Source organism: Dermacentor albipictus, chromosome 3 (assembly GCF_038994185.2).
Source record: "Dermacentor albipictus isolate Rhodes 1998 colony chromosome 3, USDA_Dalb.pri_finalv2, whole genome shotgun sequence".
NCBI classification, from domain to species: Eukaryota; Metazoa; Arthropoda; class Arachnida; order Ixodida; family Ixodidae; genus Dermacentor; species Dermacentor albipictus.
Genome location: NC_091823.1, coordinates 11111991 through 11126806, shown reverse-complemented (window position 1 = coordinate 11126806; position 14816 = coordinate 11111991). Strand labels below are relative to the sequence as shown.

General features: G+C 43.0%; 2 protein-coding genes across 5 annotated transcripts in view; one reads left to right on the top strand and one right to left on the bottom strand.

Moving 5' to 3' along the window:
• gogo (golden goal) overlaps positions 1-14816 on the top strand; it is a 127917-nt gene that overhangs the window by 22667 nt on the left and 90434 nt on the right. The gene's annotated exons all lie outside the window — the stretch shown is intronic.
• The window catches only part of LOC135919549 (protein arginine N-methyltransferase 9-like), a 37037-nt gene that overhangs the window by 18455 nt on the left and 3766 nt on the right, over positions 1-14816 (bottom strand). For all 3 annotated transcript variants that reach the window (XM_065453450.2, XM_065453449.2, XM_065453451.2), the window contains 4 exons: positions 8716-8820; positions 6725-6817; positions 3398-3569; positions 2425-2590 (listed from right to left, as the gene is read on the bottom strand). In XM_065453450.2, the coding sequence (XP_065309522.1) occupies positions 2425-2590; positions 3398-3569; positions 6725-6817; positions 8716-8820 (536 nt within the window). The remainder of the gene's footprint in view (positions 1-2424; positions 2591-3397; positions 3570-6724; positions 6818-8715; positions 8821-14816) is intronic.

Below are 14816 nucleotides of genomic sequence, written 5' to 3'. Positions count from 1 at the left end.
CCGGAAGTGCTTAAGTGTACTGAAAAATTGTTCTTGTGCATTCTCTTTATGCTACTTTCTTTTTATAAAAACAAATTAACTATCTTTCCAACTATTACGAAGATCATTTGTTTACCATAAAGTTGGAAAAATTATCGACCACGCGCCCTGGTCAGCCAATCAGATAGCTCGCCCATGTGACGTAATATGGGTTATTTGCATCATATGGGTAGGGGCGGCTTAAAATACCGCCGAGCAGTGCGCTGCGATCGACAGCGATGTGCATTTTTAAAACCTTATAATAAATTACACGCTTTACGCAGAGCACTTAGATGTGTCAATTATTGATCAGAAGGACCTACTCTAACGACTCAGTACGTTTGTAGAAAATCGCCAAAATCGTTTCAGGGTCCCTTTAAAACAGATCGGCTTATCGTCCACGGTTCGCCATTCGGAGGGGTTGCGCTGTCCATAAGAGGAGTAAGAAGAGCGGGGTGGGGATGTGCATGGAGAAAGAGGTTCCGAGCATATGGAACGAATGGATTGTAAGCCGACGTTGGACAACTCTTGACGGACGATGGCCTGGATCAAGGAGATTGTCACTGGAGAATGATCAGGTGACGGGAATGAAGGGGCCACCGGTTGTGCTGCTTTGACCTCACGACGAATAATGCGGGTGAAGTTGTGACATCGCGACAGCTGGTGGAAGAGGTCGTCACAAGATGACGTAGCAGCTGTTTTGGGAAGTCGCGTGATGTGCTGTGATGTGCTGGGAACCATGCCAGTGGAGCTCCGTCGAGGTAGAAAACAACGTTGGCAAGCATAATAGTCAGATCCCACCTGTGCCTGTGGCTGGTGCTGACACGTTTGTATAAGCAGAACCAGTCATCAACATCAGGACTGCCGACTCCATTGAAAACACCAGGATCTCGAGGGGGGGAAACGGCGACGTAGGTTGGGGCTGCAGGCGGAGATGCTTGCATAGATGAAGTGCCGCCAGCAGGAGACGAAGTTGCACTGTCGCCATTGCAACCGCTGCGGAGCTCCATGACGGGTACCGGGAACATCTGCCTCCACCAAATTAATGTTACATGTAGCTGATGCCCAATGCTATTTACAATTTATTTACAGGGGAGCTAACGGAGGCCAAAATGGCGACGCTATATCAAGCGGGTACACGTCATCTTCTTCCTCCTTAGTGCAGCCACACTGTGGCGGCTGTTCCGTATCAATATGTGTCTACCTTGTAAACAATAGAACAATGCTAGCATGAAATAGAATTATACCAGAAACAGACACTGCTTGAAGCCAGTTCAGTAAAAGTATATTGCAACAAAGCAGTGAAAAATAACTTCAGCTGCACCATTAACAGTGAAAGTTGTTTTCTCCCCTGGCTTCAAGTTATTCATTAATGTTATCATAGCACAAATGTTACAGAACAAAGGTTACAACACGACAAAGGTAATCATAGTAACAAGTGATTACATTAAGACATAAAATAATACGCAGACTTCAATTTCTTCGGTGCTGAATTCATTTACCGCGACAGCAACGGACTTCTCAAGAATAACTTATTTGCAATGTGCACAGTCATTTTCATCTGCCACAGTATTGCCTGCTGTGACTTCCTAAGTACGTGCACAGACACAGCCTCCTTGCGTCTGCATGGTGCACAAAACACCATACAAATTGTGAAGCATGGTCGCTGAACAACAACAACCAGCTTAGTAGTTAGTAGAGAGTTTTAGCTTGTCTGGTATTCGGGTAAACACGGGCACGCTGGGCGTTGGGGCAGAGGGGGTGGAGGTGTAAACGTGAGCAGCCTACATGATGCAGCCACCTGATGACGCAGAGCTCAATCGGACAAGCACAGCTAATATTGCAGTAACCAAGTGTGTTTTAGTTTGCTATTGGTGTAAATTTTCGGCAGCAATACGATTATGCCAGTTTACACCGGCATCAAAGTAGCATACTTGGTTACTGCAATATTAGATGTTTTTGACGTCTATGCCTCCGCCGCAATGCCCAGTCCACCTGCGTTTACCCTAATACTGGGCAAGCTAAAGCTCTCTAGTGTGTTCGGCTCCCAACTGCATAGTGCCACAGGTGTGACAGTTCGATTCCCAGAGACAATAACAAACAAAAGTTTTTTTTTTTTTTTTTTTTACTAGCGGTGATGACGTGGGGTTGGCCTGATATGAAAACACAATAACAGCAAAACAAGTTGACACACAAATTAACCAGGGGAAACGACTACCACTGCTATTAACAGTGGCTTTGAGGTTCCGCTTTGGCAGCCTTTTGCAACTTCTAACGTTCTAAATAATACTTCTGCACCCACCCAAACTGCTTTCAGCTAATGTTTCTATATATAACAAGGTGTCTATATTTATAGAAAGCAATCAACAACTTGGATTTTAGCAGTGCGTCATGCTGCGTGGCTACCTGTGAATATGGCTTGTTCCCAGCAGCTGTTTGAGTCTGGTCCTGTGTCCAGCCACGCATCTCCAACTTTGAGCCGAAACCACAAGCAAACAGCGTCCAGGATGCCAGATTGGGTGCAGCAGACTTTCTCTCTCCATTGTATGCCTTTGATAAGATTTTTAATTTCCTGTAAGAAAAGTAATGCCAGAAATGAAAACGCAGTGAAAAGCCTATTCACTGAGTGGCAGGCCACATAGAATGCATTAACCATCACACAATCCCAAATGCCACACGGGAAACATTGGAAATATAGTTATACAGACAGAATCAGCCCAAGCAGTGAATAACCTCTGCAAGGAATTGAATACGGTAGATATTTTTTCATAGACAAAAGTGCATACTGCAGTGTCGAGGTTCCCCTGCACAATGTGTATCATTAGGACACCAGGCTTGTCTTCCCCAGTACACGTTCAGCTAGTCATAAACCTCCAGCCATATATGCATTACTATACTTCCCACAACAGCCAGCACTCACCCGAAAAAGGGAAGTTTTTTGCCGTTCACACATTGATAACACCATGCTTATCAGAGTACCTGTGCAGTATATATCACGTAGAACAGCTTGTGCTAAGGAGGAGATGCATGGTTGCTGCAGTGACACTAGTAGCAATCTCTGTAACCTGTCGCCAGCTTTCAGCATTACTTGTCTATTCTGCATTCTGTCAGGTGCTCTTGCATGCCAACTGACTGTGCTCAACAAGATGCCACTACTTGCCAAAAGTGAGGCTACATCCAAACCACTTACAAGCAGACTACCAGCTGTAGACACCGTAGATACCTGCTGGATTTAATTTTAGAAAGCAAGCTACTGTATACACACATATAAGATGCATAACGCATTTTATAGCTCAGAGGCAAACTTTAAGTGAAAAAAAGAATAGTCATGAAAGCAAAGCGTGTTACACAAGATGTTTTCCAAAGCTTTGTGACATACTTTGTGACTGTTGAAATCCACTGAGAGCAGATGAAAAGGTTCAGAAAGCCTCAGGAAGCCATGCTTCACCTGGCTCAGTTTTTCAGAGTCGTATGGTTGTTCATCATCACTTGCAGCATTCAGTTCAACATTTTCCAACTTCAAAATGTCCTCCAGCACGTCTCTGCTAACCCTAGAAAACAAATAGCTTGGAATGTGGTCATTTTGTAGAGTACACAATTATAAGTCTGAGTGAGAGCAAATGTTCAATGAGTAGCACAAAGGCATCATTTACTGTATTTCTCCGCACTTAAAAAAAATAAAAACTTAAAAGATCACCTGCCACACATTTTAGGCCAAGTAAATGAACCTGCCCAATCACTAATGAATGCTGTCATGATGAACATGTAAGCAGAATACACTAGAACCCTCTTGATACATTCTTTAGGAGACTGCAAAGAATGACTGATCCAAGAAAATGTAACATGTGATTATGCTTGTGCAACACTGCAGGTGAGGCAAAAAGCTACTCTCACGCTAAACTTTATTTGAAGTTGTATAGAACGCCAACAACTATTGAAAACATACTAAATGTGAAGCTCACTACAGCTGAATTAGGAAGGAACAGCACCAACTAAGACAATTCAAGTATGCACCATCTAGCCCAAATGAATGTTGTCGCTACAGCTGCCTGGATGTAAGAATTAACATTAAAAACTTTTTTTTTACCGTCATAAGTTGTGAATCGCACAAAATGAAGCTCATAATTGCCATTGGCCACTTGTGTTCAATGAAGATAACTTCTCTTCAAGCACTCATAGCCCTTCTTTGGTTTATGCAAAGCCATGTATATATCAAAGTAACCACACAAGATAATGAAAGCCACAACAATGTCCGCAAACATGCACAAGTGTGAGGCAACCATTCATGCCTTCATCCACCTGCTTTTTGGTTTCGACATTATGAGTCATGCTGAGATTGGCAACGATGTCTAACAAGCTCAGCGGCTCAGATGTACCGAAGCAATCATCAAATTACACATACTCACGATAGGTAACTTGAGCTTTTATTTGTGTCATAGATCCTCAAGCTCCATGCACCATTTCGGCAAACTCATTGGCATTGTCAACGTATTGCACGAATGTTGACATTTCCATTAGTGTTGCACCTTTGCCTCTCTAAACATTGAAACGTATCCTTCCAGAATCAATGCTGCATAGTTAAACAGTGTTCCACAATGTAACAAGCAAATGCATGGCATCATTGGTAGTGTGCAGTGCTCTTTTGGACGTAATTACTGGGGAAAAAAACCCTTGCCAGACGGGACACTAATGCACATGACCCTGTGAAAACCAAAGCGGGCCTTCAATTCAGAGTGCAAGATCAATTGAAGTCATAGCGTTGGATTGACACAGACAAGAAATTCGATGACAGGATGTGCGCTAACTATCAACTGAATTTTATTTCAGAAAAGAATGGTACTTATACACACTAAAATGAGTGGAAATTATCGCACGCGCAACCCAACATTTTCCAGATAGGCAGTTTCCTTTCTGCTCACAGTAATCGAAGGAGTGCTGACGCAGTTATTACCTTCTTTTGCAAATGAGCTTGTTTCTACATTTCCCCCTGGTATCTTTATCTGTGTTTCTAAACATTACACAATCCTTAAACAGACAGTCTAACAGACTGTTGCCTTTCTAAATGAATGCTCATGGTTTCAATATTCTAAATATTTTAGGCCAAAAAGTGCCCAAAAGACTATACGCACTTCAATTAGCACTGATTTGTGAAGCACTTCCCCAGAAGATATAGGGGCAAAACAGCTGCGTCACTTGTGCCATAGGAATATTATTGTGCCGTCTTGCACCATAGTCAGTGAATTGTGCCACGAGTAAAGACTTGTTCCAAGATATGTTCTGGTTTCACTGTAAATGATCTGCTAATCTTATTTATCCTAAAAATTGTAGGGTGGGTGAAAAAAAGCTCAAGTGTACCACGGGCATTTTCTGGCCACCGCATTAAGAGGCAATACACACACATGCCTCAGTTACAGCTACCCCTCTAGCTACAACGCTAGTGAAGTCCATGGCAGATGGTGCCACTGGCTGTTAATTGGACATCTGTGCTGTAACACAACATGACTACAGGGAATTTTCAAAATGCACAGTGCTCTTGCAACAGTGGTCACATGCATTATCTTTCCTATGGCACAGTTGTGAGGCAGCGTTGTCTTAAGAGGCTCAGTTATCATCATTCTATCATCGTTCATCATATCATATCATCATATTCAGAAATTCAGAAATTGTCTTCATTGTCTAATGAACTAATAAATAGCAGATTTACCTGAACTTCAAAGAATCGTTGAAGCAACGCCAATGGCTTTGTGCACCCTTAAGTATCCATTAGTATAGCATGCTCAACAGGCATTCTGCTTGGGTACCGAAACTTACGCAGACACTTCTTTCACAGCAACCTGCACTTCAGATCTGGGCTAGGTTCCCTGTAACACTGTGTATTTGCTCTCGAATTTGTGGGTCAAGCTTTTAAAACAGCTCTCCTTTGCAGTACAATGTCTTAGTATTATCTACAGGAATACATCCCATGTGCAGGTATATCCTAAAATCAAAGCTCTGGCACTATTATAGTTTGTAGAGGCTGATAATAAAGCTCCAGGCATGCAATTGATGAGCATCGTGGCAGTTCTGCTTGCGTTGCGCTCATGCTTCGAGTATACAAACTAAAATTGTTCAAAACGTGCATCCTCTGTGAAGAAAGAGGACAAACATGATTCACAAGTTGAGTGCCCGGACTTGGATCTCGGTATGTGGGCTGCTTCTTTGTGCTTGCCACAGCAGCTGCACACACTCTCTGCAGCATGCAGCGTAATACCTCTGCATACTTCATGCAATGCATGCAAGCCTGCAGCATCGGTACACTGAGAGTTTTCTCTCACTCGCGTCAGTCAACCTGCTGCTATTTTCGCACTGCTACTCTACTTTTAACATACGTGAGTTGAAGGCGTCTTTGTTAACTGACACTCTGGCTGAAGCGCAGCACATATGGGGCCCCATTTCTCCAAAATGATGTTTCACCTGCTCCCTGTGCTGCTGCAAGGTACAATTCCACACCTGGTGGATGTTTTTCAATCGATAACAAAATTTGGAAACTCGCTCATTTGCACAAGGCCATGCAAAACAACTGTGCACCAGCGACAACACTGATCGATAAAGAAATGAAGAAAGAAGACGCAAAAGAAAGACAAACGTCCTGTAGTACAAAACAAAATCTTTGTTTAAACAGATTTAGAAAGTAAGGAAAGCATCATTATGGAAAGGGCTTGCTCACTTTTGACTGCTCCTGATCCACTGGCTTTCAACTAGGCAGGCAAACACCTCAGCATTTTCAGGTATCACGGTGGCTTTTGGTTGGCAACATGCACTGGAAAAGAGACATTAGCTAGTGAGTGTTGAAAAAAAGAATTGATAGCACTATGGAAAGTAAAATACCTCCTTAAAAACAAAAATTGCGGCAGTCCTGCTCCACAGTTGCCGCACTATTACAATGATAGCCAATGACTTGGAGCATATGGTACGTTTACTTGAGTATATCTGATAATTCACTACATATGTTTCCATTTTATTGAAGTTCGACTGGATAAAGTTTGCTGTGCCTTCACCAGATGGCACCAAAAGCAGAAGACCACACCAATACATGTTGAACAGTTTGTGCCTACAAACCTGTGTCCAACATTAACTAACATTAAGGAAGGTGGCATGGTACTAGTTCCATAGCATATTTAGGCACTGACCATTGCCATCACTGACGACCGACTTGTATATCCGTTTCACTGCCCAGCCCAGCTGTAGTGTTGTGGTAACATACACGGCTGTCATTAGAGAGTTTTAGCCCAGCGGGTTTACGACCAGCGGAGCGGAGCGGGCGAGCGGAGACGCGACTGCGCATGCGCACCACGCTGAGGCGGCCAGCGGTTTTACGGAGCAGCGTTTACGCCCGCTGGAAAGCACTCCCCAGCGGAGGGTATACGCAGCGCGCGAGCGTGCGTAAGGGCGCGCGGGCGTGTATGGGAAATGCAAGACGGCAGCCGCGAACATGAACGCCGGCAGTTCTGCATCGAAGACGGCGACTGCCACGCTGACCCGTACATTAGTACTCGGTACATTATTAACAAATAATGCACTGAGAACATGTAATATATCTTTATTCAACATTTCTTGCATAATAAAAGCAAGCGTAATTCAATTTCATTTCTCAGTAACTCCTATTCGAACCACTAGGTGGGGCAGCAGAGCACCCCGCTCTTTACCCCGCTCGAGCGGGTGATCCGCTGGGCTAAAATTCTTTTTTCGCGAGCCGCTCCGCTGGCGCAACGGTGGAGACCGCTCCGCTTCGCTGGCTGTAAACCCGCTGGGCTAAAACTCTCTATTGTCAAGGTCACAGGATTAAAATCCTTGTTTTCGCATGTCTGATATGCTGCTTTTTTTTAACCATTTGCCAGTAGTGGCCATGAATGGCAGCTCCATCTTTATCTTATTTTCATTTACAACACACTGCAGTCTTCTGCAGAAGACCAAGCAGGTGGAACACTCAATCTTAAGTAGGGGAAGAGCCCCTGACAGTTATCATTGCAAATCTCAAAAGCCTCTCTGCAGAAGCTATGCGAGAGAACTACTACAGACAATAGCTGTTGTAGAAACAGACAGTGCAGAGGTTCTTTATTTGAACACAATATAATATTTCATCAGCTCACCAAAGCATTGAGGCTTTTGGACAAGATCTTTGCAACTACTAATTGTAGCTGTGGTCACGCATGTGTTAGCAAAGTGGTAGCTATAATATAAATCAGGAGGCTAGAGCTTCATTTACTGGAATGTTGATTCTCAAAACTACTAACATGTAACTCGGCTCTCTTTTTAATGAATCCAAAGATGCAACAAATGTGCTAAAGCAAGATTCTAAAAAAAGAGAATTGATTACACCTGAAGGGCTGATATTATCAGTGCTTTTACTACTGCAGTCGAAAAGTTATAGAGCTGGCCACCTTAATGAGCGGCTGCGCACAATTTTCCTGCAATGCATTCGACATAAAAGTAGCAGCACTTGTCTACTGATAAGACACCAAGACACCAATAAACCCAAGTTTTCAAATTTAAGTGTTGTTAATAGTTTCAAGGGCCTGTGCTCTTGAAACTCAGTGCACGTACACAGTACATGTACAAAGTGAATACAATCATGTCACCTGTGACCAACACTCATGTTATCTGCGACAATGCCTTTCGTGCTGAGGATAAGGCAGTAAGTATAAATACCTAACTTACGATGGTTCCACATTCAAAAGGTACTTCCATGCATGGTTCAGGCTCTTCAGAACATGTTCTCCAAACAAACCAGCATCAAATGTTTCGGTAACCACAAGCGTGACGCTGAAAGAAAAAAACAATTCTATTAACTAACATGGCTATCATAAGCACAGATACTTTAGGTTATTTTGTATACGAAACGTCTTGAAAGTTTTCCACTTGCTATGACAAAGAGCAGCTAGAAGCACTTGCATTAGAAAGAAACATGGCAAACGGAATACATACAAGCTGAGTCATGCTTTCTTGTAACTGGCACGGCTGTTGATAGATCAATTATTCATTATAATGAAGCAATGTAGTGTGTTACACATGTATTTTCTATGATCAGTCACAGGAGTTCCAAGCCCAAACTGGCGCTTAGCTATGAGAACACAGGTACCATCTGTCTACCTGAGAGACCTGACTGAGAGCACCTACAATTAAGTGGCTAAGACTGAACTACACAAGCGTAATGGCATTATTGGGAAGGCTAACTCCAGCTCTATTGTACCATGTGTCGACAGTGTAAAGTGAAGTTGGAGCACCGTATGACAAACTTGATTTCGTGAGCTTATCCCAACAGGACCATTGAGTATTCAATGGCAATCAGAGTGGTCAAGTTTCAATATACATCACTGCAGCATATGACAAGCTGATGGCAGGGTCCTTCAATACTTTCCATCTGGTCATGAAACTTCCCCAAAAGTTTCATATAGGGACAGAAGGTGGCATCAAAGGCACTGGCATAAGTAGAAGGTGAACAATCTGACGCACCAGATGGCCGGGCTACACGATCATGCAAATCTTTTCATGACGAAAGGCGCCTCTCTCACGTTTATTTCAGCATGTTTATAGAGTGACCATGCAATGGGAGCTTTTGACAAAATAAGTTAATGTGCAATGCGTTTGCATTGAAATTATAAACGGCATTGTTTAATGATTGATGTTGCCAGCTTCCCCTTAGTAGCTTTCCTTGTACAAACTGTTTTGTTTGGCTGTATCTATTTGCAGTTTGTCTAGTTAGTTGGATAAGTCCGTTATATTTGGTTAGCTAGTTCAGTGTGTTATTTAGTTACGAGTAAATTAGTTAGGAAGTTAATTATATTTGCTTCGTTATTATAATTAGATAGGTTATTAGTAATTTATGCTTCATAGGGTCATTTCTCTCTCATTATTTTTCTATCATTAGATAGCTTAGTGCTTGTCTTTGTCGTCCTTTTTTGTCCCTTGTCTATGTATGCACTGTAAGTGACGATTGAAACTTAGTTATCAGTTGGTTAGCTTTGTTAGTTTGATAAGCTTATTGGTAAAGTTGATTTCATTACTGTAGTTACATGGTGTTGAGTTTAGTTAGTTAATGTAGTTGTTAGATTAGTTAGCAAGTTAGGTTAGTTATTAGTTTGGCAATTTGTTTAAGAATTACATATTTGTTTGGTTAATCAGTTGGTTAACTGTTAGCTTAGTAATAAGCTTGTAATTAGTGATTAGTTCAATGATAATTAGTAATTGTTTGGTAATTTAGCAATACTTCGGCAATAATTAGTAATGTCCAGCAATTGGTAATTAGTGTAGTAATCAGTTGGCTAGCTTTGTTAGTTCAGTAATTACCTATTTTTTTATTTAGTTAATCGGTTGGTGACCTTTGCTATTTTGAAATGCAGATGTTTTTACATGCAATTACATAAAAGTGCAACGTGAACTTGCTCTGTAGTCACTTTCTAATTCAAGTGTAAAATCTGAATTATGAATTAAGCCGCTACTGTGAATGCTGTTGAACCCGGAAATGAAACAAGGCATTGTTTGCACTTTTTGAACACTGTACAGAAACTGGGCGGCCATTTGCACATTGTGTCGACAACATTCACATGCTGACACAGGCACTTGATCCTTGCGCAATAGCGAGGATACGCATATAACACCTGTGGTGCCCGCTCGGCGTCTGCTCCAGTCCACCTACTTGCGCCAGCGGCATGGTGCATCTACTGTGCGCACTATATAAAGCTTTCCCATGGCGCTACGTGGAAGTTTCATGACCAGATGAAAAGTATTGAAGGACCCTGCTGATAGCAAGAGTACCAGGTTGCACCCACACCTCCCACTCAAGGGTATTTCGGTGTAAAAGTGCAGTTTCAAAAGAGCTATTTTTCATTCTTTAGCCAGCATATAAACACAGGATGGAAAGACCATTGTATAAATTCAGAATGGCAGATGGCTTACAACCATGCTCAACTCTGCAGCTATGATCTTGGTAGTGATGAAGTCAACCTGAAAGCACTAATTTCATTCAGCATGTGAAAAGTCCCTGCAACATGTTACCTTACCAACTACAAGTTTGCAACAGGATGGCAACTGATGCTACAACTTCATATACCACAACTAAGACTACTGGTTGGCCATCTTGGACGCACGACGATGAGGAGCAAGTAGATTCCTATGCCATAACTTTTGCTGCTGCAAAAGCACCTGCCTACTTGACAAACTGAACTATGAAGACATTCTGAACAATGAGACAGAGCCACAGTAATACACTCGCCTCATATGGTGCTGAAAACCAAGTATGAAGCAAGAAGCTCTGGTCATAGGTCCGCAGGTTATTGCAACAGATGGAGAGGCAAGAGTCACCGTAATATATATAGAACAGTTTATTATTGATACAGGCAGATGAGGCCTTCAGAAGAGCAATGAAGAGGCATTAGCTGACAGCAGGGTTGCTCGTTTACAAGTTCCTATTTGTTCTTTATGTGTATGCTGCATAGCATGCACGCCAGAAACATACTGCATGCCATGGCAGCATGCAATTGCTCACTCGTCGATCACTGTTTTCAGTGTGGGAATACATAAACAAGGGTTTATCCACTGAACAAAAAAGTTCTTTAAACATTTTTAGCATTGTTTTTAATGCAACCACTGTTGAACTTGGCACTGTCAACGGCATAGGTCGACAGAATAAGTGAATACTTGATTATGAGTGTAGGCTGCTCATCTCTTGCGCATGCAGAATAAGCGACGTGGCGCACTGCGTGTGCACTCTGTACAGTAACTGACGGTACATGCAGCACTCGATTGCAGGTGTAATTACCTACTGACCCCCGCCCATGAAAATGGGAGTGATACCACTGTCGCCAAAGGTGGGGCAATGACTTCACTCACTGCCCTTCCTTTTGTCATGTCGAACTGCTTATGGCAAAGTACACACAATGGCAAGAACAAATTTTGTGTGTCTCCCAACCTGTGCATAGACATTGCAAAGAATTCCCAAACAGAGAACATACCAGTCGTCGAATGCTCAAAGAGACCTCGTGAAATTACAACGTTGAATGTGACAAAAACACTGCTTTGATGAAGTGCTTGTATAATGCCGGTGCGAATGTCACTTCTGGCATCCTAGGTATCTATGACAATGAGCCCTCGGACAATTTTAGCACAAGCGTGACGACAAAAATTAGAGGCACCCATGCAACTAAAAATAGGAGAGAGAGAGGTACGATGCAAAAGAGTGCCAAATGCTCACTTAAGGTCTAACAACTCTGCTAACAAGATTAGGCACAACCCAGTAGGTGGCGGCTACTTGTAACCTCACTGGATAGTGCAATGTCAGGGTGGGCCAGCAGTTGCTGCCACCCCCTTTTATTTGTCTACTGGAATGCACTTTAAAGCTGTAGGAATCCATTTCATTCATTACCAGGCTGTAATCACTAAGCTGATAGATCAGTAAGACTCCGTATGAAGTATCACTAGTCTGGACTGTAACCACTTGGAGGTCAAACAATGAGACTCAGTTTGTCGTTTATAGTGACAATTGTCCTAGGCTCTCACTCGGAAAAAGTAGAAGAGTAAGGCACTGTTTACTTGTTTATCATCTGTGTTGCTCTGCAAGCTTCGCATTTGACTTTGTAAATATTTTTGCTTCAATATATCTCCAATTTTCTCATCCCTACCCTGCCTTTTGATTCATCAATACAGATAAACACCTTGAAGAAACTTGGTCTCTTCAAAGAAAAAAAGAACAAACTTTACTATGCTCATTCATCAACGTTTTTGCAGGCTATGTACAGTCACTGACTGATTTTCCGGACTCCGAAAATTCGGACATGCTTGATTATTCGGTCTGCTTCGCTGCACCGCCATTCTCTCCATAGACCATAATGTATAACTGCCGAAAGTTCGGACACCTTGCAACCTCTCGTCTGATTTTTCGGACACTCCTTGAGCCAACTCGATCGAAAGCACCATGCACCAACTCTGACTAGTGCATGGTTCGACTTGCTGAACGCCATTTTTTGTTTTGAACGGAGCCTCCTTGCTGCCCCACGAAGTGGCGCTACTGCAAATCCCCGCTCATCATTGTTTTTGCCTGGTTCGTGGCTACAGCAGTTCCAGTCTCAGCTTAGTAAGCCATGTCAAGGTCATCCAGCAGCTGATTTGTTTGTTTCTTCGTGCACGACGCTGTGAGTAGGCCACGTTTTTCATTTGCGCGACTGGTATCGGCGTGACGGCGTAATGATGTTTGCTTTGTGTGCTGTGTTGAGGTTGCGGTGATGCAACGTGGCATACGGAAACATAGCGTCATGTGTCTAATGGCACCGACAGTGCCCGCGCAGGCTGCGCTGGGGAATGCCGGCAAGCGGGTGCCGGGAGCCTAGGATTTGTCGCCTTCCGATGTGCACCCTACTGACGCCGAAAGTGTCCTGCCGAGACCTATGCAGTGGTTCCGGACACTGTCTCATTTGACAGTTTCACAGGTGCTCACGCTGCTGTACTGACATGCGCAGAACTCGATGACGGCGAGATCATTCGTCAAGTTTCTGCTGCACCGCCGGACGATGACTCCGAGTCGGAAGATGATGCACGATGTGCTACGCTGCCGTAGCAAGCGGAGCGTTGACAAGCAGTGACTGTGCTTTCAGCCGCCTATAGTGAACGTACGACCCTCTCCGAGATTCAGGCTTACCTGATTGCCCGTAAACGGAACAGCATGCAACGGCGCATTCTCGATTTCTTCAAGCTTACTGCCCAGCCCGAATAAGTGCGTGGAAGTAAAGGATTTCTTTCTTTTTCTTAATCTGCTTTTTCGGACACCTGTTTATTCGGACATTTTCGCAGTCCCCGTGAGGTCTGAATAAACGATCGGCGACTGTAATCACTCACACTCATGTGCACTCAAGATGATCGGCACTCATTCAGTTTCCTACTCATTCTCCCATTCCCCCTAACCAGCACCACTCATGTTCATATTCATGTCAACTTCCACATACCCGCACTTGCTCAAATACGCACATACTTGCGTCCACTCACACTCATCGTTGCTGACTTTCATTCGTACTCGCATTAACTGGCACTCACTCCCGTTCATACATCCACTCACACCCTTCGTCACTCATTTAGCATGTTATCTCATGCCTGTGAAATGAGTGTAAAGCTATTATGAATCAGTGTACTCGTGAATGAGTCTGCCCACCTATTGTAAACAGTAAAGAGTGCTGAGGCTTGAGCATGAAAAATACAAGGACATGAAGACAAAAGATATGGCACTTGTGCTGTACGTTGTGCCTGCATCTTTTTTTTTCCACAGTTGCATCTATGTATAATGATAGCAGGGAGTCAACTGCGTGCAAATATATCCAATCAATGCAACATATGGGCCCAATCATGCTGTTGCATTGTGATGTGCGACATTGCAAAAAAAGAAAAGTTGAAAAAACTTCCATTGTTGCTCGAATGAACACAATCATATGCTCACAAAAAATGCAAACACTAAACAATAATGCATGGACTGCAGTGGAGCTCTTATATTACTGTCTTGGACTGTATTACCTGATCTGCAAACATTATCTAGTTTTTAATAGTTTTACTTTTAGCCACAGCAGCAACTTCTGTTGTGATATCAAGGGGGCGGCCTGCAGTACACAGACGTTAAATCAAGAAGCGAAAATTTCTGGTTGGTCAAAAACCAGTGACATGACAAGCAACAGAGTCGGAATAGCTTCTGTAACAGTCAAACTTGTCACTTTACCGTCACTTGAATATTGCATGCATATGGTTAATGTTTAAGCCTTAAGTTATGCAAAAAAGACAGGAAA